This window comes from Pezoporus occidentalis, unplaced genomic scaffold (assembly GCF_034315485.1).
Source record: "Pezoporus occidentalis ecotype Australia unplaced genomic scaffold, CSIRO_AGI_Poc_V1 ctg34, whole genome shotgun sequence".
Taxonomy (NCBI): domain Eukaryota; kingdom Metazoa; phylum Chordata; class Aves; order Psittaciformes; family Psittacidae; genus Pezoporus; species Pezoporus occidentalis.
Genome location: NW_026915376.1, coordinates 3,368,631 through 3,393,590, shown reverse-complemented (window position 1 = coordinate 3,393,590; position 24,960 = coordinate 3,368,631). Strand labels below are relative to the sequence as shown.

Here is a 24,960-nt window from a genome sequence, read left to right as displayed (position 1 = left end):
ACTTACCACATTTACCACAAAGCCCCTTTCTCCTGGACAAAGCAAGGACTAGGATAGATTGAAGGAGTAATATTAAGGACCAGCTGCAGCTCTGTAATCATGGATATTCTCTGTTGGGAGTGTCATATCAGACTAGAAACACTGAATTGTGCCCCCAGTATGTAAACTATAAACTACAGTATAAGCTTTCTGTAAAGCTTTAAGAACTTTTATTACTGAGTGGGTTGGTTGGGGTTTTTTTTTATTTTATTCTCTTTTGTAAGAGAAAAGTGCAGCACCAGCCATAATTTAATCCTTCCCCTATTTGTCTGCAAGAAGTGCATAGTCTTGAAACATAAAGGAAGATTTACCAGTTCTTACACACAGCTTTCATGTGTTCGTGGAACTCTTACATTTCAGAATTACTTTTTAGTTCCGTGTGTTTAAGTTTATATTCACATGATGGACATCTTTTATAAAGCTTTAAGCTTATTTTCTAAAAAATTCAATATAAAAGTATACTGAAATATTATGTACATTTATATAACACTGGTGTTCATTTAAATCTTCTCTTTGGTATATTGTCTTAACTGCATTACCTATTCAAAATAATGCAAACAGCAAATATTTAATAGAAGTGATGTTAAGACCTCACTTGTGGTCATTTACAAAAAGGCTGCTTTGGTTTGTTTTTTTTTTTCTAAAAAGATATTTGGATCACTGATATACAAAGATCAGTGTGTGTACTTCTGAACTTCTAAGGAAAAACTGCTGCCTAATATAAAACCTATTATAAAGCAGACTTCACATTTCTCTTTTTACATTAAAACAACCCACTGAACCGAAAGACGGGATAAGAAAGCATATTTAGGCATTGTAAAACTAAGTTGAGGAGCCGAGAGTAAACTGGGCTGCAAAACCTGAATGTTAAAGCAATACTGAGTTAGTTCTTTGGTTTCTTGCATCGTATACTTCTTATACAGAAAGATCTGGGGGAAAAAAGTTTATAAGGAAGAAACTGGTAATTCTAACAGAAGCACTGGCTTTCACTCCTGGTTTATGTTTCTTTCCTCTCTGAAAAATGGCATTCAAGTGCAATATTCAGTTAGCTGAATCAGCAAGATTGCTGAATACCATATGCATAACTGGGTCTCTAAAGCATACTGTGTGATATTTAATTACTAAATAAGAACTTAAAACATTATGCATGAGAAAAAATATATTTAATTTCCCTTAAAATGTTTAATTCTGTGTTTATTTTTAAGTGCACATACATTACTTCTCAAGTAAAGATCAAAAATCAACAATTTAACTATAAGCAAGAAAAAAAATGTATCTAGTTTCAGCTATATATTAACATCTTAAAAACTGAAATATTATGCTGAAGATAGATGAACAGATTTGACTAGAACTCCTCAAGCACTGAGGTCCAAATTATTGTACCAAGAGAAGCTATCCCAGACAATGAGATTACATATCCAAGTACACAGGATCTGATACACCCCAACAGAAATACTAGAAGTAATTCTTATTTACAAAAGTTTACTTTTAGGAATGGCATTTATTCCAAAGTGAATACCGTAAAAGAAAAGCAGCAATCCTTTTGTATTTGACAGCAGTCACCAAGAAGTTACTAATAGTGACATAATAGTACTATTTGTAGACTCTATGTTGCTTAAAATACATATATATATATATATATCTTAGAGATCTAGTAATTTTTAATTTCTATTCCTAAAAAAGGGTGTTTAGAAAGCCTGTTGGCCAAACTACACCTAGTACAAAGCAGGCCCATATCACCTACTTGATTTCACTTTGATCATCCTTTCCCTTTTGTACTACCTTAATTCCCACTGCTCAAGAGAAATTGCAGGTCACATGCATTTGTTTTGCAATGTCCAAAGCAAGAGGATCTCTTGGAGATTCCCTGATCTATTAAAAATGCCTTACAATTTCTCAACTTTCCTAAGACATCTTGAAACGCTTTCCTTTCTTCAGGAAACATAAATTTCAGCAGATATGAAATGAATGCATGACAACCATCTAACCAGCCTGCAGATTTAGGAATCCACATGTAGGCTGAGAAGATGCCTGCTCACACACACACGCATACACAGCAGTTTAAATAATGTTAAAGAAATTACAAGAGCAGCATTGGTATAGTGCTCATTTGCCTGTTTCACTAGGTAGTACCAAAGCTTGGTAAATACCTCAGATACAACTGATAATATTTGCAGTGCCACTTGCATACTCAGCTAGCACACACCATAAGAACCAAGGCTGTGTTACCATCCACACAGAATATCCCTACTTCCAGGGAGCACAGCAAATGGATTTGCTTGCCTTGGGGACTCAGAGCTAAGATGCAAAAGAACTCAAATTTTATCATGAAATTCTGCAGTGACTATGCAAAATTTTAGGTGCAGGTGCAAAATCCACAAAAGCTTCCTTTATTGAAAAGAATTTAAGTAAGCTAACATCTGATTCCTGCCTTCAGTTTCCAGGAAAGATTTAGTATGGCAATGTTAAAATCCATATGTATCTTGGAAACACAGGCCACGATCAAAAGATAAAATAATGGTAACATTAAATTGTGTCCCTACATCCAGTTAACTTGGAAACATTAAGCAAAAGGTTAAAAGAACACTATTCTGATAATGAAATTTATTATTTCCTCTGATTTTAGGGTACCAACTACTTCTTCAACTCACTGCTGTCTGAATTCTGCACCACTGGCAAGAATGACATTACTGCTAGTTTATTGCTATAGGCCCTTTCTTGCTCTTCAGAGCACAAAGTGATAGGGATGCCTGCACATATTGTCCAGCTGTGTTTGTTTCTCTGGAGATCTATCCCGATAGTGGCTGCTGATCTTACAACGGTGAAGCAAGCTGTAACTGACATAGCAGCTCTATAACAAAAACAAACAAACAAAAAAAACTTAAAAAAATCCCCCAAAACAAACAAAAAACCCACCAAACAAACAAAAACCCCACAAAACCATACAAGCTCCTCACAGCCGCTGCAATAAACGTTAAGGAGCAACTTCAGCAGCTGTCCAGTGAATTTGAGGAACCAGCCACTAGATGGCAGAAAAATGCAGTTTAATCTCCTCTTCATAACAAAGAATTCACCCAACAGATTTCCTTCATCTCAGATAACAGGTAATATGATCTGTCAAGCAATGTCAGATAAAAGATGACATTAAAGCTGATTCTTCCCTATATATGTGCTATGTTGACTTTTTCTCCTCTGCTGTAAAACCTGAAGAATGTTGAAATGTTTGAAAACTGAATTGTTGAAACAGCTAAACCCCACACCTAGTTTAACTCTTCTGAAAAGCGCACCATTACAGTAGCAAGGCCAGCCTCGTTAAAGATGTTCTGTTATCACAATATAACTCCATGTAATGTTAAAAGGACAGAATATACAGAGAAGTTCTTTCAAGATTCAGGTATATAATGGCTGCTTCCACCCAAGAATAATGCAAATAATAATGGGTAGTGAAAATAATAAAGCAGGGAGTAACAGAAAAGGTCCAGGAAGTTTGACAGGAAATAAAATACGAGATGCAAAATTCTCAGTTTTCACACAAAGCCCTCAATTTAAAATATATTATTTTTACAACAAAAGTGGCAGAGTTTGTTTTAAAAAGAAATCATATTCATGTCTTGAAACTTCATACCTTTGCATTAACCTTTTTTTAAAATATATTGTAATAATTTATCCATTTTTTAAAAGCTTGCACTATTCGGCTCTTTTCTCATTCCTACAGCCTTCTCTATGTGTGCATTTCCTTACTTTGTACATATTTATTCTTTCTGTAAGTTTTTTCCTCTCTTTAATGGTAACCATACTTTAATAACATCACTCGGGTACTTCAGTTACTACAACACACGAGAGTTAACATTTTTTTCTACATCTCAATTTTTTCCCTTCTATTTCTACCCTAAAAAAAAAAAACAAACCCCAAGAAAACCCCAAAACTACAGTTCAAAACAAATACTTCAAAAACTGTATCATAAGAAAGCACTATGATCACTGTAGCAAAGAGAAAACCTACAAACCCCAAATTGTTTCACAGCGGTTCACTCAGTTCCCTCATGCAGATCTTACATGTACTTTATTACCGCAGACGAGCTAAACATTACTGTAAACCCAACCTATTTTACATTTACCTATTTAATGCAAAGATTAGGATTTTGTTTTACAGACTGAACTTTCCACCACCACAAAAAAAACCAAACCAACAACCAACCCAAATGAAACATTACTACATTTAATTTTAGATTACTGCCTTTCACATAATTACAAAGTCAGTGAAAAAAATTCTCACTCAATTGAAATCAAAGGGATTTTTACTGAGATCCTATCTGCAAATTTTTAACAAGAATTTATTTTTTTTCCTATGGCAATATTACAGCAAAGGGGTCTCAGACCACAATGCTTGGTAAGAGAGCAAGCTCTCTTTACTGCACCAAAGCTGACCTCTAACACTGTGGAAAGTTGAAAAAAATTACAATATAATCAATGGCCTTTCTTCCTCCACTCCCCCTATAATGTACTGTTGAAAACACACAAAAGCAGAAAAGACCAAGGCAGCAAACTGATATTCGTCTTGAGTAAAAAAAAGAAAATAGAAAAAACAAAAGAAAAATCCCCAAAGAAACATCACAAACAAACAAACAAAAAACCACATTGAAAAAATACCAAGTAAGTATTTTCAAGGCACTTTGGAAGTTACAGAATTGTTCTGCAACAAATCAGCCACTGGACCAGGAATAAACATGTTAAAACAGAACATGTGATACGTGGACTGAATAAATCTGACAGAACAAAGCTAAAATTCCTTTCAAACTCCACTTAAACACTGTTTAAAGAAAGACGCTTTCAACACCAGTGCCGTAGGAAGTGTTCGCTATAAAAATGCACAGTTGAATATTGCATTCTAATTCATATACTTACTACAAATTGAAACAAAAAATGTTCTGTTTTCAGATGAAATTAAATTTTTCAATGTCAAGCTTATCCCACATGATGATGACTGAACTGAACCGCAGCATCACTTTAATTTCTTGAAATAAGCAAAATTTAATGAAATGACTGAGTACTAAAGGAATATTTGTTTATAGTTTCATGATTAATGTGATTAACAGGTTACTGCTTGATACTTCACTTACACAGTAAGTGATAACATGTTTACTAAGAAGTCAGGATAAATCACTTACTGAAGTAAAAGCCAGAAGCTCCTCCTCAGTTAATTTGTGTATTGGGTTGTTCTTTTGAAGGTCTATACTGTAAAGGAAATAAAAACACACACAAAAAAAATGCTATTTTAAACTTTACTATACTGCTATACGGAACATTTTTCAAGCTTGAAGAAATGTAAAGTGCATTCTGGAAAACCGTTGCAATGACAAATGTGAGTATGGTATGTGCAGAAGGCAGCCTAGACCTAGGAACAGTTGCAGAACAGAAAGAACCACTTAGCAGACTGAGATACTTCAGTAATACCTTTCTAATACCATTCTAAATTGAAACAGCTTACTCAGTTTAAGCTCATGGGAATAACAATTTTACAAATACTTACAAGTTTTAAATCCATCCTCTGCTTATACAGTGGTCTGTTTTCAGTTAAAATTCTATGACTAAGTGGATACAGATTCTACAAAACAATATCAAAAGTCCCAAAGGGTAAATCAAACACCCTCTTTCTAGTCACTCTAGGTACATGACCACAGGGGTCCATCTCTCACTAACTGCCATTACCACTAGCTTGTAGTACACAAATAGGGAAAACCAGAAGAATATACTGAGATCAGAATTACTTTATTGACAGTTGGACATGTTTACAGAGATGATAAAGAAACTGGGCTTACAACTCAATGTGGACGGATGCTCTCTTTAGTCAACAGCCCACCAACATTTACATGTATACTACAAGAGATACCTCTAAGTGGCACATAGAGCAACATAGCTAATATTCAAGCTCCCTGTGAAAACAAAAAGGTATCACATGAAAATATATTCTAAATCATGGCACAGAGTATGGATCATAGAATCATAGAATAGTTAGGGTTGGAAAGGACCTTAAGATCATCTAGTTCCAACCCCATTGCCATGGGCAGGGACACCTAACGCTAAATCATATCACCCAAGGCCTTGTCCAACCTGGCCTTGAACACCGCCAGGGATGGAGCATTCACAACCTCCCTGGGCAACCCATTCCAGTGCCTCACCACCCTAACAGGAAAGAACTTCCTTCTTATATCCAACCTAAACTTCCCCTGTTTAAGTTTTAACCCATTACTCCTTGTCCTGTCACCACAGTCCCTAATGAAGAGTCCCTCCCCAGCATCCCTATAGCCCCCCTTCAGATACTGGAAGGCTGCTATGAGGTCTCCACGCAGCTTCTCTTCTCCAGGCTGAACAGCCCCAACTTTCTCAGCCTCTCTTCATACAGGAGGTGCTCCAGTCCCCTGATCATCCTTGTGGCCCTTCTCTGGACTTGTTCCAACAGTTCCATGTCCTTTTTATGTTGAGGACACCAGAACTGCACACAATACTCCAGGTGAGGTCTCACGAGAGCAGAGTAGAGGGGCAGGATCACCTCCTTCGACCTGCTGGTCATGCTCCTTTTAATGCAGCCCAGGATATGGTCACTAGAGCTATATAGTGGCTATATACATAAGCTTAAATTCATCACACTATTTCTTAACTTTGCAGCAGGCTTCATATTATAGGTTAAAATTGCAGAGATAGTATATTTATTGTGATGATAGGTCACAAATTGAAATTATGCTCCCTACATTACATACCTTCGTTTGGAGGCAAGACTTTGCCGCAGTCTGACTTTCTTCTTGCTTTGTTAATTCTTCGTAGTGCACATGATACAATTACCATTACGGAAATTGTATTGACCATTACAGTCAATACTTTTGATTAAGGCTTGTTATTAGCCACAAGAACAAGCTACAGAGTAGAGGCTGCCTGTCAAAAAATCTATTATCTTTAACAGTACATGGTGATCAAAAAATGCTCCTGAGGACAACAGAAGGCAAATATCACTCCTATCTTCTGGAAGAGCAAGAAGGAGGATCCAGGTTAACCTCACCTCATTCCTTGGAAATTATATGAAACAAATCATCCTTGAAGACATTTCCTAATGCATGGAGGAAGGAGCCAGCAGACATTCACCAAGGGGAAGTCATGTTTAATCAACTTATAACCTCTATGTTGAAATGGTTGGCTTGGTACATTTGGGAAGAGAGGTGGACATTGCCCACCTGGACTTCATTCAGGCTTTCAGCACTGTTTCCATCAGATATTCATTAAGAAGCTCATAAGTAGACAGTGAGGTGGACTGAAAACTGGCTGGACAGGTAGGCCCAGAAGGTTGTGATATGTAGTAGAAAGTCTAGTTAGAAGCCAATAGCTAATGGTGTACTCCAGGATTTTTTCCTTCCTTGACAAAATTTTTCAGGAGAACAGGAAAGTAATAAATAAATACTCTTTTTCAGGCATTTCTTCCCTTGTCCAATGTCAGCTGCTAGCAGAAATAGTTGGTCAGCTTGAGGTAGTCAACTGAAGTCAATAAACACTGGTCACTAAAACAAAAATGACTTCAGATGAAAATAACACGTTTCTCTATTCATCGGGAGAACAGGGAAGTAAAGAAGGCAGGAAGAAAACTTGAAATATAACAAGAACACCACAGCAGCAAGGCAGCCAGAACACTGACATGACCATAGCTTTTGAAAGCCATGGATAAACCAAGTGACAGCTAGATTTTCACAAAATTGGAACTTATTTTTTGGCATCCTAAACATAAATGGATTCAAGCAGAAAGGATTAATCCACTCCTTATTCTAGACAGATTTTTGTCACAGCTTTTTGAAGCATATAGCTGCAGTTCTTCCAGATCAAAGCAATGCTATAATAGGTCTCCAATTTTCATTTCTGCCACATCCATGTAAAATGCCTTAAGACACGTAAGTACAGTAACATAAACCTTGAAACACAGGAGAAAAATGAAATTGTTTTAATGATTTTCCAATCTAAACCAAATAAAATTTAAAGTTGTGTTTTAAATCTGAATCTAGAGTAGAACTGTAGGTTGCTTTTAAACATTTTTAACGACTGTATGAGCTCCTGTCAGAGTATCTTCCAGACATTTCACTTCTATGCCCTATATTTGTTCTGATTTCAAGAACAGGTTAAGCAGTTCACCCTAGAGAATTTCAGGAGTTGAAATCAGAGTGGAATTTAGGAGCTGTTGCTGTAGGTTTTATGATCAGGCATCTTTTCATAACGACATGAAGAGAATTCACTAATCGCCACATCATTCACCTTTTGTATTTTCTGTTCACTCTAGAATCATGTCTTAGGTAGTTGAATGGAATAGAAGAAGGAAAGAAAACAAAGAGTCCAGGGTTCAGCAGTAGCAGTCATTTTTCTCCTTCTCAGTAGCTGGTGCAGTGCTGTGGTTTTGACTTTCAGCCTGGGAACAGCACTGATAACACCGATGTTTTCAGTTGTTGCTAAGTAATGTTTAGTCTGACCAAGGACTTTGTGAGTCTCATGTTCTGCCAGGGAGGAGGGGAAGCCAGGAGGAAGCAGAGACAGAACACCTGACCCAAACTAGCCAAAGAGGTATTCCATACCACAGCACGTCATGCCTAGTATATAAACTGGGGGCAGTTACCTGGAAGGGCTAGATCACTGTTCAGGTTGGGCTGGGTATCAGTCAGTGGGTGGTGAGAGGCTGCATTCACTTCCCTTGTTATCTCCCTTATCATTATTATTATTGCTGGTAGCAGCAGTGGTTTTGTGTTATACCTTAGTTACTGGACTGTTCTTATCTCAGCCTGTGGGAGTTATATTCTTTCAGTTCTCCTCCCCATCCCTTTGGGAGCAGGGAGAGGAACGGGGGGAGTGAGCGAGCGGCTGTGTGGTTTTGGGTTGCCGGCTGGGCTTAAATCAAGACTCAAAGAGAAATAGATATTCTTTAGACAGATAAAACAGAACCTTAAAGTAAGATCTATTCTGCAGCGGGAAAAAAGTATTTTGTAGTAAATCAGCAAAAGCTAATTACCTATAGTTTCAATTTACAGCCAATTCTTTAATCTGATTAATCAGATCCACACTGGCAGCCTAATGAATAAGGTATCCAGTTTTGCAACATAAATAGCCATAATCTTTGTAACAGTGGAATTAATAGCAACCATTCCAAAGCATCCCTTTTTGGATGACGACTCAAATATTTTTGTTTCAAGAACTGGTTTAGAAAGCGGACAAATGTTAAAGAATATTGTTAAAAGCCATTAAAACCAAAACAGTGTTCTTCAAATAACTGAATTTGTTTTAAAACAATACAGAAAGCATCAGGGAGTCTGGATAATAAGTAATAATAATAGTAATAAAAATACACCTAAAAATGTAATTATGGAGTCCAAAAACTGTTTCAGGAGAAACTAATCAAGAGAGCCAAAAATCAATGCTAGATCTTTCTTCCTATACAGAAGGAACAAAAATTTTGAGAGTCCACAGGACCAAAATCACAGCCCTGGTATAAAAGCCATTTTAGAGAAGTTCTATGAGTTCATTGCATTAGCATTTACTGCAGAAGAATGGGTCCCAGGGATCCTTTCTGGGTAAGGGAGAGAATTACAAGACTCTTTCTCAAATTAAGAAGCTGCAGGAGAGGCTATATGCTAAGAAGTTAGATGCTAAAAAATTAACAGGATAAAGAAGAATTAGAAAAAAAAGTTTAAAATTAGTTTGGGATGAAATAGCTGAGACACTAAAAACAGTCCTCATTTAGAACTGTGTCAGTCCCTGAAGATAAGAGAGCAACAAAAACGATGCCAACCTTTAAAACTGGTGTCAGGGGATCAGTGAAACTATTGGCTTGTAAGCATATCATGTGGAAGGTATGTAAGAAGAGACTATATAATGAACAGAAGGATTAGAAATACCTGGACAAATGTGTGTGGGGAGAGTCGGCCAGGCATCTCTAGAAAAATATTTCTGCTTTACAAACCTGTTTGGGACTTTTGGATGGTTTAACCAGCTTAAGGATATACATAAGCTGCTTGATGAAATTAACTTGGTTCTCTAGGATATCTTCAGAAGACTCTCACCATAAAGGACTTTAAAAAAGAAACCAAGCCTTTATATAAGAATGTCTTGGCAAAGGTCATTAATTGACTAAAAGATAGGAAATGGTATGAGACATAATCAGACATCCCAATGGAGGTGACCAGTGCAATTTTGCACAAAATCCAGATTTCGTGATGTGATCCACACACTATAATATTAATATACAAACTGGAACAGAAAAATGTAATTGAGGTAACAAATGATACTCTTTGAAGTAAGGATGTGATTAGGCAATAAGAAGCTGCAGAAAGACCTAACAGGATAATAAAATAAAATACCAAGCAATGCACAATAGAAAGCACAATCCTGGCTCCACAAAAAATGGTAGGCTCCAATCCAACCATTTCTATTCAAGAGCACATCTTTAGCACTGCAGCTGCATGAAAACACTAGCTCAGTACTAGGCAGCTGTTAAAAAGGCAAATCAATATGTAATTAATTAGGAAAATAACACAGAATCACACACTGGAGTATACTACATAAAGTATACAAATCAATAACAAATCCTACATAAAATATCACATAAAACCTTTGCCCATCCACAACTAGTATGTTCTGTTCTTGGCCTTCATTTAAAAAAAAAATAATTCAGTACTGGAAAAAATTCAGAAACCAACAGCTAGAACAACTGTTTTATGATAATGAATAATTGTTTTATGCCTTATAAATATGTAACAGCTTCTACAAAAGAATGTCTGATTAGGGTAGGACTAATCAAAGAGGGATACTGCAGAAATTTTCAAAACTGTTAGGATACAGGTGAGTTAAGTCACTAAATGAAGGCAGTGGCAACTAAATAGTGACAAATGTTTAAGATACACTGAGGATGCAGACAAGGCAATTTAGGCTCAGGAAATCACTTTTCAGAGGCTGGGAAAATATTAGGCAGAAAGAAGCAACACATGCCTGCCCTGTTATTGTTCACCCTTAGCTATCTCTTCGCAGTCACTCTTGAAGAAGAGTGTAAAGTTAGATGGCTGAAGACAACTGCTGTTTGTTGCTTACGTTTCCTGACATGTTACCTCTCTGCAAGTACAAACAATTCAAGTTCCTCGGGTAACTACAGTTAACTAGCATGAAATGTATGATGAAGAACAGACATGTCAAATTTTCCACACTGGCATTCTAATGAGCATTTGCTGTATGTTGATGCAGTTTGTTTTTACCAACTGTGTTAATTTTGTGAACAGAGAAGAGCTAAATCCAATAAACTGATCACTTTACAAGCTTTTTTGAAGTTTCACAGAAGTATTTAAAGAGACTAATGTTTTTCATGTGAGCATTTTGAACAGCAAGACAGGAAGCTTATTTCCCTAGTGGGAACCTCTCCACACAGTCTTATGTACTGGTGCACAGTAATGTATTTTGTAGCAATGATTTTAAGCAGCCATAAACTGACCATGGTGAGATCATTGTCCGGCACCTGTAATTGGTTTGTTTCAAAAAAATAGTAATAATTTACACCTACATGATATGTTTGTAAAGATTGGCCAGAGCGCCAGAAAGTATTTAACACAAAAACTGTCATCTCTTTTAATGTTGCTCAAGATTTTATGTTGTAGCTTTTACTTTCATTGGACAAGAGGTGTAAGCTCTAGCTTTCCACAGTCACTTTAATATAACCTTTTCCATCCCAATGGCTTGGAAGAGAGAATGCTCTCTCATAAAACGAGGTGAAAACAGTGGTTGACCTGCTGTTGCCTTGTACTTCTGATACAAGCTATACTGCATGACCTTGCTATAAAGTGCAAAGAAGGCTGCAATCATGTATACCTAAAATCTTAATAAGCACCTAACTTTAACCACGTAAAATTTAGGCCTTTAATCTAGCTAAAAGTCTACGATTTCTTCAGAGTCCATGTAAAAATACAGATAAATGTAGGGAGCGATTCAACCCATTGTAAAATAAGTACCTGAAGTGAAATAAATCACACTCTGCAGGTACTGGTTCCTCCATTGACTAGAGAACAGAAGCTAAGAACAGATTCTTAAATTTCCAGTAGCTAAATATTTTGCTGTTTCACCTACTCAAGTTTCCCAAAATGCATATTGGGATTTTATTTTTCTAATTACTCAATTGATTCAAAAGCTCATATTTAGTAACTCTGTTAAAAGCCTTTTAGTCTTAATGCTATTTAGTGCTTGTGCAGCTGTTTCATGTATGCTTCTACAACTCATTCTGTAAACTGTATATTATTATCGAATGCAAAAGAAATTACTGTAAAATAAAAGTTACGCTTCCTGATGCTTTCCTTACCAGCTGAAGACTGGTGCATAGTCTGCAACTGATCTGAGGTACCTCCAATATAACACACTATTTGTCTGATTTGATTCTTGAGAAACAGCAAAAGATTAAGAAATAACCAGCCACTGGACATTTGTCTTTGCTTTCTTAGAACTTCTAAAAGGTCCCCCTTTTCAGAAAAATGGTGAATCAAGTGATGAGAAGGGATTTCTTTCCAAGCTGCTGAGACACAGCTGCTGTTGCCTATTCTAACAGCCATCTACTTTGGGCTATTTTTAAGTGACAAGGGAAACAGAGTCCCCTCTCAGTTTCTCAGCACTTTGGCATCTATACTATAGTACACATTATTTAAACCATACACTGGTCCATTCTTTTATTTTATTTTTGTATTGGAACTTTAGCATCTTTTTCCATTTGCCTCTGAAAGGTTAGTTCTAGGTTCTATACAATGTTCTGGCCACAGTCTTAAGGCCTGACCGTAAAATAAATTTTATAATATCATGACTAGTTATTTTCATTTAAAATATCACAAAAAAGTCCTAGCCAAGTGATGCTTCTGCACTCCTAGGAGTTTATTCTAGTATTTCCTTTAGGTTGCATTACTCCTGCAGTGAGATGATCTGAAGACACCTCTAGAAAACATTCTTCCTACAGAAATACAACAAAATCTGTATTTGTTGGAATAGGAAACCTTTGTGTAAAGAAGGCAGACTGAGGTGGCTTCCCACACACATGCTTTGTTTTAGCTACAGTTTCATTATCGTAAGAGGCAAATGTTTTTTTTTAGATTTAGTTCCACATACTGTCCAGTATTTGGAGGAAGAAATATAATAGCCAAACACTCTAAAGGAAACTGCCTCAAATTACTGATGCCACAGAGGACTGGCTGGGTGCAGTTTACACTGCTACTTTTTTATAATTTATCATTTTTCATGAGAATAACAGAGAGAGGTCTAAAAATAAATAAATAAATAAATAACTGATTCAGGCTCACACATGCTATTTCCCAGCTAGGTTATGCATACTGCACGAGATATTGCTTCAATTTTTGTAAAGACAACACGTATGAAATACTTTATATCCTCTTAAAATGTTACCAGGGAGGAGGAGATAAAGATGTTTGCATTGATACGGTAATAGTACTTTGTTTAGATACTTAATCATTGTAACCTACTTGAAATTAAGCTTATTTCACAGATGGAAACATTATGTGTATTCAGGTAATTCCATAGGATTCTATGCAACTGTAATTGTCTTTCACAAACTGTAACAATTTTCACTCTGTCCTGCTATCCACAAACATTTCTGCATGCTGCTGATTGAGCTAGCATTACTTAGCCACAAATCTATCAACTGAATTAAGGGGCACTTCCATAACATTTGTTGTAAAATAAATACCAGCAAACACAGGGAAATATATAGGAAAAAAAATTTCTCACATTTACTCTTTTTTCTTTACCTGCGGGTTGCCTTTCTGCAACAAACCAGGTCGGTCTCTTAAAGTTTATTTGCATTAGAAAAAACATCCACTGCTGACAGTGTCAGTCAACAACAGATGCCATTGAGGTGATGCTAGACCTAAACTGAAGTCTAGTTACAACTGCTTTGGAAAGTTAAAGAAATTCTAAAGCCAAATTACTATGAAATTAGTTATTTACTATAGAACTGAAGTCCTCGAGCATAAGAGAAAACCAAGGAATTTTTTTACAGCTTAGGTTTGAGAAGTATGTTTTGCTTAAAAGCCAGCACTAAACGCTTTAACATGTATATACTTCCTTGCAAACTGATATGCCAATAGCTGGCATAAACACCCAGGGTAAAGCCAGCAATTCCAGCCTAAACTCCACTCAGTCACAAGGTTTATATCCTAAATTCCCTTCAAAGAACAGTTCTGAAAACTGACATTCTAGTAGGATTTCTGCAACATGGCTGGATATCAAATCTTGTCGCCATCTATGCCTGAAACAGTTCCAGTTGCTTAACACTGCCTAACCCCCTGAATGGCATTTACCATTCCTGCAAGGAAGCAACACTGAAAAATATTTTGTTGGTTGTTTTTAGTTTCTTTAATGAGCTTCTTGCCTTGAGTCTTGCCAAACTCAGATACCACTTGGATTAATTATAATGTACACACAGAGCTAGGAGTCAAAATAGTTTCTAGCCACTATTCAGAGCATGACAGTAGCGGTTTCAAAGTGTCATACTGTGGTGAAAAAACCTACTGTGCAGACAAGTCAGTGTAAAATACAAATTCTACCCTTTCAGAAAGAGACCAATAGACAAAATTTCCTCCAGAAGGATGGAGGCAGGAGGGATGAAATATTCTGAACACAAGAAAATACTGTGTTAAAAAATTAAATGCATGTGACAATGCTTCTGGGGAAGGGGAAGGCCTTGAGTCAGCGTAAAAGATTGAAAGTGACTTGGTCAGGAATGTATGTCAACCCACTGGGGTGGTTCACTCCTTTTTCCTCCAACTGGATCTACTTGGGACCTTGAAAAAAAGACAAGCTTAAGGCTCAGGGAATAAAGAAAATATGAACCCACAGTACATATTCCACTCATGAATTCCTGATTACAGTGGATGGCTGAACAGTTAACATAGCTGAAACTGCAGACATCTGACTTCAACTATATAGCCAAGCAGGTGTGGGGGCCTTCAAAAAGCTGCAGTCTGAGAAATGGGCATATGAAAGGAAACAATCTTCTCTCCACCAATGATTTCACTGCGCTTTATGGGACAAAAAGAGGAAAATAACTGAAAATTTTGGCAAGTGGGAAGAGGAGGGGTAGAGATATTATAATGTGCTACAGAACAAGCAAAGGATAAAAGAACAATATTAACAATATTAGCAACTAATGAAACAGTGCTGAAATTCTGAACTGGACACTAAGTTCACTCTGAGATAACTGAAAATTCTGCCCACATATAATGCAAGACGTACTATTTTAGCCAGACTACATAATAATGAAGAAAAAAAAGCCTCATTGACTAGCCACTTCATTATCACAATTATTCATGCAGTTTTGCAGTTTTTTTGAGTAACTGTGAACTAATTTACCATATTCCAAGGATTACAGCAAGCTCTTCTGCACACAAATCTGGCACTTGGTACTGATCAGCATCTGCTAATTTTATCTCATTAAGCAACGTATCATCATTTAAGTCATAATTCTGTGGAAGAGAAAAAAATATTTTAAAGTAAATAGAAACTGTTACAGAGAAAATTTATGCCTTCAAAATATGAAAAAAATGTAACTCGTCTGAAACGGATAATGCCAACATCAGAAAGAGACACAATGGAAAGTAAACTACCATTCTATAACTCTGACAGAATTAACTAACTAAGCCAGTAGAATGAAGTACCATCCGAACCAGTTTTACTACAAGTATACTGGTTGTCAGGCAGGAAGAACAGCATTGAGTAACTTTAAAATTATCTGAATATTGATTTTTTTACTTAAGGGCTGAAGAAGATTTTCCTTTTCAAATTCTTGCTTATAGTGTTACCAAAAATGTTGTCCTTTATTTTATATATATTTAAAAAAAAACCAAACAGTCCTTAAACCAGCTATCGTACTACTGGTTTTTAGTTACCAGTAGTACAGAAAATGGATTATTCTAACAGTTTTTCAAACTTCCTATTCAATATCCTATTGGTATCTATTTCCAGCAAGCATCTTTCATTTGCAAGGTGAAAACAAGGGTCCATGGAAGAACAAAAAGTGAATAGGAATGCTCTGAAGTGGGCTATCTGCATTCATAACTGGTATTTTATCACTGTATAAATGAAACTAAACTGTGAATTGGCAAAGAATGCGAACAAAATAAATTTGTTTTAAGGGGATAATGAAGACATTCCCACCCTTAGAGGCATATTTAATACCATCATTTTATTTTCTTACATTAGCATATATAAGGATTATCTGCCACTTCCAGGTGAACACTATTCTAGAGTACTACACTATTATAATACCACTTCAGCATATGTAGCCTAAGTTACAATTTAATATAATACAATTAGAAAAAAATTTCCAGCTTCTGGCCTACATAATCTTTAAAATCTAGCCAGTATAAACAGTACTAATTGCTTTAACGTCACTATGAATACTGATCAACTGAACTGTACGCTACAATTTTAAAGCCTGATTTCCATCCCTAGGTTTAAAAACAAATTCCTTATTCCCCATAAACATAAAATCAGCTCTGATTTTTTTTAGATCTAATCAAACTATTATAAGATGCCACTTCACATCAGGAGTCCTTATGCATCACCTCAAGCCTGAAGTTTTCCTTTCACAGGAACTGACTTGTGAGCAAAGCTTTGAATTTAGTCTCAAATATTTTTAAATGCGAATAGTTTTCCATCTAGTGCCATCTGGGACAACATAATTGCTCAGCACCAGGGGGAAGCAGGAAGCACTTGACCAGAAATCAGCTCAGCTACCAGTCCAACAATCAGTCATATTGCTATTTTGGTTGTATTTTTAATGGAATTAAATTACTGACTGCTTAATTGCAAAATAGCTTGTTCAGTTACCTTGCTGAATAATTATAAGGGGGGAACTTTAAGACCATAGAAGAAAGCACTGCAAAACAGGAGATGAAGATTAATTGTGACCAGTGTCAATTTGGCCTTTTTACATACTGACAAAGTTTATAATTCTTGTAGGATTTTTTTTCCACTCATCCAGGATAATTCCTATCTTTAGACAAATAAAAGTATTTTCCTTTACCTGAAAATGGTAGACATAAAATAAGAACATTGGACAAGAGAAGAAAATTTCCCTATAATAATTTCGCAGCAAGATTACAGGCCTTTTACCGTTCCATGCATTTATGTTAATTCTGTGGAAATTCTCAGCACCTTTCAAGGCTTTTGCCTTTATGCATTTCCATGAATAGTCTTTTAAAAGTCTACAAGACAGATCAAGCGCCTGCCCTAAACTTAGATGGAGATGCAATGATGTTGTTGGTAGCTTTTGGTGGATGGAGAATAGCATTAACTCCAAATTTTAGCTAAAATAGCTTCAAGGTACACTCAAGGCTGACAAATTTGAGACCATACCTGGCAAAAGAAACACTAGGACTCACTGTTAAACACTGACAAATTACATGAACAAGTTGTATTTTGATACTACATTATTCATAAAGACATGCTGGAAAAAGCAGGGGGGGAAATCAAGAACTTTAACTGGTAATTTAACAAACACATGAATTGGAGAATCTACTTAGTCAAGCCTGGTCTAATGCCTGTGGCAGAATATTCACACACAGTGTTAATAAAATATCTGAACTTGAAAAAGCGCAGGTTTTCTTTAAAGCCATGCACTGCTCTACTAACATTATTTTCTAGAACTTCTGACACACACAAAATGCAGAAATAAAAGGTTCCTTTTTTGTTTTTTTTTCCCCAGAAGCAGACTGTGGGAACAGAAATCCTAACTTTCCTTAATACAGACCCTGAGCAACTGAGCAACTGAAGAGAATTATGACACAGTCGCTCACACTTGCACAAAATTTAATTCCCTCCATGTAACCAAAACCTCTCAAGCCCTTTCTAGCATCATATATTCACTTTTCAGAAAGAGTAGATATGTTTACTTTTTCTAATATTATTTTGAAGATACATTCTCCAAAATCTTAGTAGGAAGGCATGGATAACATATGCACTACTAATTTTTAAAGGCTCTAAGTACCCTCTTGTCCTTCTCAAACTCCCCACTAAATTTAATGAACAGACCCAAAGCTGCTGAAGTAAGAGGACACACAAATATAGTATTTTATTAGCAAGGACAATACATTACAGTCCAGTTTATACCTACAACCTAAACCAGTATTGTCATTATTTTATGCCAAATTAAAGTCCTTATCAGATAGTCTACAAAGGCAAATTCTTCAGAAAGTTCCAAATAACTGGATAAAACAGCTACACAATATCTCAGTTCGGGACTCTCCAAGAACAATGCGTCCTATCATCTTAAAGGTCTTTCCAATCTAAAGGATTCTATGATTTAGTTCTAGGTAAGTTGTAAGGTAAGGCTTTAAGTCTGACACTCACCAAGTGGCCTCACCTGAGCTTTCACTACCCTTAAAGAGGCTCCTATACATAGGTCTAAGCACAATTTGTTAAGATATATGCAGTCAATCTCTTTTCATCAAATCAAATACAACACTAAGGACATACTAATGGACAAGCAAAAAAATAAAAAAGCTAGGGCAGTCTCCTAAGATATTTGTGCATTCAATGTCGAAATAGAGAAGTACTGCCAAAGTTTTTGCTTAAGACCCCTGCTTGACCTGGAACTCTATCAAGGCATAACCCTTTTTTAGAAAGGGCTTTCCAACTTAAAGAGTAAGTCCTGGACCGTAATGCCTCGGTTTATCTCTGGATTCTTTAGCAAATTCAAATAACCTTAAATCCTGACCACAACTCCTCCTCATGAGGGAAAAATGCCATTCCAAAACAATTCAGAGGTTGTTGAACCATTTATTGCTGAACTCATCATGCACAGCCTTAAGATCAGTTGGGCCAAGTCATGTAATTCATGCCAGTAGGAATACCTAGACTAATTTCCTATCTTCACTCTGTCATTAAACCCGACTGTCAGTCCTTAGCAATCCATGTTTTTTTCTGATGCCTTGCAGGCTGTTTTTAAAAACTGTCTCTCACCTGTTTTCCTAACTCCATCACTCTTAGTTACTATAAATTAATACATGAACTGTGAAAGATCATATTTGCAGATATGCTTTTAACCGAGTAGCCACATCTATCTTGCCGACAATCATACACTGTTTTAACCCATGGCCTTTAATACCAGACAGACATGTACCCTGCACCTTTTTCAAAAGCTTTCAGAAATCAGTTAAGTTTATAAGAGGCAACACACACTTTTCACTTGAAGACACTCAAGAAAAGCTTCAGAACATTGTGATTTTAAGAAATTAATACAATTCTCCTCAAATACTTGCCATTGTTAAGTTTTCTAGAGGTGTTGGAGCTGGACTTAGTTCACTGTGAGGAAGGAGGAATTCATCTGTTCTTTGGACATCCAAAATAAGCTGTGCAACATATTTTTCCTGAAATCGTGTTCTCTTCCCCAAAGCACCTACAGAAAATCAATATAAATTTACATTAATGAACACTAAGAACCACTAATCCCATCAAGCACAAGAAAGTTGCTCACAATAAAGCAAATCAAAGACAGAAACCCATTAAGAATTAGCCTATGAAATTTAGCTGTGGTTTAAATCTGTTTGATCTCTTAGCAGTGAGCTACATGTGCTTTTGCCTTGACATACAAACAAACGTATTACAAACATGCAAATGCAGCTAGGTAGGTCTCACAAAGCCACTTTTAGGTAAATTTTCCACTATATTGTCTCTTGAAAACTCACAGTAATCAAGATTCATCCCTAGCAGTAAGCCACAAGCAATTGTTTGATTTGCCTGTAAAAAGTTAATGACAACATAGAGACACTTCAGCAAATGAAAATCCCACAGTATTTTAAAGGCCATCATTTTAAATATTTCAAATCTTCCTTTGGAGACAGGCCTACAAGAAGAATCACAGACATAATACAGCATATAAGACACTGTAAAAGTAACGTGACAGAGTGAAACAGCAAACCAGTGAAAGCTGTCTACCGAATTTATCAATATTCAGAATGCATAACGTGAAATTCCTCTCGAGGTTGTTTCTTCAGTTTTTTACTGGACCCTCAGACATATTGGCATATTTCTCCTCCCTTTTTACTAATTTTTAGGTGGCAATTGGCATTTATACCAAATTGAAAAGAAAAACATGCCTGTTCTTCGTCTGTTAGCAACCTAGGTTGCAAGCTGCAACCTTGATTTCCAAGTTGCAATCAGAAAAATCATAGAACAATTCCAAAATGGTAACTTAAAATAACAGAATCCTAACCAGAGCCAAAACGGACGTAAAAATTACTTAAAATCTGGAGGCTTGCTCGCTTATTGTTGAGTACTGTGTCATAGTAATAATGTGAAAGCCAGATAACAGAATCAGAGGACTGAATGCTGATCCACTTGCAGGACATAAAATCTTTGAGGTAAAGATGATTGACTGTTCATGTGACAAAAGCCTGAGGACAAGGCTATTGTCACTAAGAATTACCTAGCATAGGCACTGAAACAGCAGTCACCCCTTATCTTCCTGAAGCTGAAAACACAGCAGTAGAGAAGACGGAAATAAATCTGATTTCTGCTTTCCTGCCAATTACCCATTTAATGGGTAAGCCCTGTGTTACGAGTTTATAAAGATTCTAAAAATGCCACCTTAAAAATCACAAGGCACACTGCAGAGAAGACACAGAGAAAGAAATACTGGATAATGATTTATACTAATTTTATGTGGTAGTGCTCAATTATCAGTTTTAATAACACTTGAAAATAATTATACTGTAATTTACTTCCTATTATGTCTTACTGCTTAAATAGCTAAATAAAACATCCTTGCAAAGTTATGCTGATTAATAATACATTTACTTGCTACCACCCAGAAACTGTGATTTGTTTATGCTTAGCTGCATACACCTCCCACTCCATTTCTTTAAGTATAGAATTCATTATTATTACAGTGACAAAACAATATTTTTTATTTGGAAATTATACATCATGTGTTAAACCTAGGGGAAAAAAATTGCTTGCTTTATACCACCACATATCCTCATAAAACAGAGGGAACCCACTCCGAGATTTTACCGAGATTCTGTTCCATATTAAATATTCCCAGCAATGCATTACTGGGCGTGAAAACAAAAACAAGACAATATGCAGATTTCAGAGTTCAGCATTATTAATCCTCCAGATCTGTTGATCTTAAATTTACGTTGGACTACCATTCTTTATCTTAGTAAATTGATAAGCAAGAAGGACCACATACTTCTCTTTTACTGGAAATTGCTTTGTGGAGTTAGCGATCGTTGTGACTTATTGTGAGGGACAAAGTTACTTTTTAATAAATGATGAATACAGCACAAACCTGGATTAAAGGGACTTTAAAAAGTACACAAGCCAAAATAAGTATAAGAATAACTTTGGAAAATACTAATTCTAAATTCTCTAAGAACAGCAAACATTTCCATGCCATAAGAAAATACTCAACTCATACAGACTGCAATCATTAAAGAATAAAAACCTCTTAAAGATCCTTTCCTAAAAAGGAAATTCCTTCCAAAAGCCTTAAAAATGTCTTTCCTAGACTCTGAATTTTTACATTAAAGCAAAGTCTTTTCTGATGATGTAACATTCTTTCCATTTAGCCCAAACATGCATGTCAAATGAGTTTGCCTAGAATGTAAACAATTCCCACATGTTCAGCTCAGTTCATTTGCCTTCAGGTTAGACATCCTTCATAACTATTCTAAAAGATTTAAGGAGATAAACCACAGAACTTTTAAGAGTTTCACAACATTTTTCCAAGAGTCTGTAAGACCACAAACTCTCTCTGGAACTAGCATAACCTCTTGGTAAAATAATAACAAAAATACAAATAATTCCAATGCATCCAAATTTCTTTTTCCACCCCCTTCCAAACAAGAGGGTATTTTCCTAGGTTAGATTTAAGGAAATTATTCACCCAAAATCTGAAGATCTCTTTCAAAGTGGGAAAAAAAACCAAACCAAACAAACAGCACACAGCTGTAAGTTGAGGAATATCCATGAATAGCCACCTTCCACCTTGATTTTAGTTAATTAATCTTTTATAGCTTGAGTATCATGACACACATTGATGTTTTTAATAAAAATAAAAACCCCAAACATGAAAACTTTAGGTTAATTTCAAACAAAACCACCTTATAATACCAAGTTTGCAGTACATATCACACAAAAAAAATCTTTCATTTTGTTTTTTTTTTATTTTTGTGTGGGTTTTTTTGTCTGTATCTTTGGAATTTTTTAATTAAAATACTGAACTGATTCAGGATACAAGTAGAAGTAACTGCAGCTCCAATCTAAATATAAAAAAAGTGCTGCCTTGTGACATACAGTGGTGTAATAGGAGGCTGCAAGTTTCAGTTCCTGAGTGCTTTCCACTAATAAGCCCACAGAGAAAACAACATAATGGTTTTGCATTTTTACTCAGGTACAATCAAAAGTTCTCAACAGAAAAGGTGTGTGTTTTATGTCATTTTATTACCTAGCAGGACCAGCTAGACCTAAGAGCCCCATATCTATCTATGCAATTTTAAATGAAGTTCCAAGTGCAGCAAAGTGATCTGACTCCAAAGAATACAATTATCCTTTCAGAACCTAAAGTCTCCGTAATGATTCAATCCTCAATACTACTGTTAATTAGAAATTCAACTTTTCTACTTATTTCCTATGATAACAGCAATCCTTGAAGTGACTTTTAAATGCTATTTACATGGAGTCGATCTAGGCTAGTGGCATAAAAAGTCAAAGACTGCATCAAATCATCATGCAGACTTCTTCAGAAGTGTCTACAAACAAACAAACAAACAATTCACCATGACACCAGCTAGTTCAGGAATCCCACAAGACACAAGTAGACCTAGAATTTGACAGGAAACACGAAAAGGAAAGATCACAATACCACAGACATCCGTGTTAGGGATGATACTGTAACTAGACAGCATATTTCTCTTCCTTTTTCCAAGTAATGGTCATTCTTAGAAGACAAGTAAATCTGACTGCTAAAAGTCAGGATTCAAAATATAGTCCATTTCTAATTGAATACGTAAAAAACTCCAAATAAATCATGTTCGTTTGGCCCAACCAACCATTCTCAAAGACTGTAAAAGCAAAAACTTACCTGTGAGATTAATCTGCAGTTTCGTTATGTCTTTAGCCATACTGAAACACTGTTTAGCTTTTTTATACTCATAGTAATACAAAAACGTATAGGCACACTCAAGATGGAACTGAACTGCTAGGTGCCGGCTTTCACTGCTTGTGAACAAACTTTGTGCTTCTGTCACTGCAAATTAAGAAAAATAACAGCTGTCGGGATGCAGTCTGCATGAACGATATTTTAAAAATACACTTAAAACACCAGGAGAAAAAGTCTGTTGCGCTTCAAATAGACCTATTGTTCTTTACACCACACATTTAAAAACCCACAGTCAGTGCACAGAAGTTATGCACTATTATAAGCATTTTTCAAGTTTTACATCTAAGGATTACTACTGCAACAACCAAAAGTTTAATCTTTGCTCATATTTTACAGCAAAGCTGAATTGGGATATATTACTTTTGTAGGAAATAAACAACAAATTGTCTTGGACCTGCTGAAGAACACACGATCTCAGAACACAGACTGTTGAGGTAATACCCTCATTACCCCAAATTACCAAGGATTTTTTAAAACATTTTTCTCTGATTTTTGAATTTAGAGGTTGGCAGCCAACTCCAGCCTGAACAGATTGTACAGTTTAAACCTCCTAGGCTTTTTTTTTTTTAGTACATGTTAATCCTCAAAAACTTTCAATGAATACAGAAAGCTGGTAAACCTGAACATATTTTATACACAGCTTTTTTTAATCCCATAAATAAGGATTTGCATGGATAAATCCCACCTAACAACTTAACTTTTTCCAAAGTCTGATTTTAGAGATTTTGTTTAATAAAAGCAAATTGGTAATTTAAAAATATTACTGCAATGGTTTTCAACTAAAGCAGGATAGAGAATGCAGCAGGTTACAACTTAATCTTCTAAATAACCCCTTCAAGAGACTACAACTATTTAAAAAAAACCAAAAGTCTGCGCAATTTAATCCCTGCTTTGAGCCAAAAGCCTATTTCAAACATACCACTTCAAAACTGAGAAAGTTAGCTAAATTTTAACCTTATATTTAAGTAATGTATCCTCTTCACTAATGAACGATCTCAGGTTTTAATGCTTCTGCCCATACTTATCATTGAACACATTCTCTTTTAAAAAACAGAATAATGCCCATATTAAGGATCATAAAACACCTGCCTTTCTAACAAAAGCTTTGTTTTTTGTAAGGGGGGGTGGGTGGATGGAGCAAGCAATAAAAATCCCAAGAAACCAGTAAATGATTTGGGACATCTGCCATCTTTATCTGCTTTTCACACTCTATACAGTGCCATTCTGACCATTTCCCAAAAATTCCGTTTACATGCAGAAAAAATAGAATTAGTTTTCTATGAGTTATTTTCAAGCACTAATCAAAGACTATTTAAAGGTTTACTGAGTATTTGTTTCATGGAATATGAAGGTACTTATTTGAAATACCAGATGGCTTTAATTTGAAAGTAAATTCACTACAGATTCAAGTGTACTTCACATCATCTCCTTGGAAAACCATATCCAGGAGTCTCAAAACAGGTCACTGAAAGCAGACATCTTAGTGCTTATTTAGTATCTGTGCATAAGCAGCAGCAGCCTCTACACAGCTCAGGGCTGCACAAACTACTGTATCTCTACCCAATATCAGCTAGTCAATTAATTTTAATTAATGACTTCTTTTTCAGTTTTGTTTCATGTTTTTCCAAAAAGAAAAAGTAACAGTCACATTAACATACTCCAAATTTCTCTGATATTTTTATCTACATAACAGAACC

General features: G+C 35.8%; 1 protein-coding gene across 1 annotated transcript in view; it reads right to left on the bottom strand.

Annotated features, from left to right (window-relative positions):
- TTC27 (tetratricopeptide repeat domain 27) overlaps nucleotides 1-24,960 on the bottom strand; it is a 117,186-nt gene that overhangs the window by 72,875 nt on the left and 19,351 nt on the right. The window contains exons 6-9 of the mRNA XM_062629564.1: nucleotides 23,186-23,350; nucleotides 19,359-19,495; nucleotides 15,448-15,560; nucleotides 5,208-5,274 (exon numbers count right to left, since the gene is read on the bottom strand). Of these exons, the coding sequence (XP_062485548.1) occupies nucleotides 5,208-5,274; nucleotides 15,448-15,560; nucleotides 19,359-19,495; nucleotides 23,186-23,350 (482 nt within the window). The remainder of the gene's footprint in view (nucleotides 1-5,207; nucleotides 5,275-15,447; nucleotides 15,561-19,358; nucleotides 19,496-23,185; nucleotides 23,351-24,960) is intronic.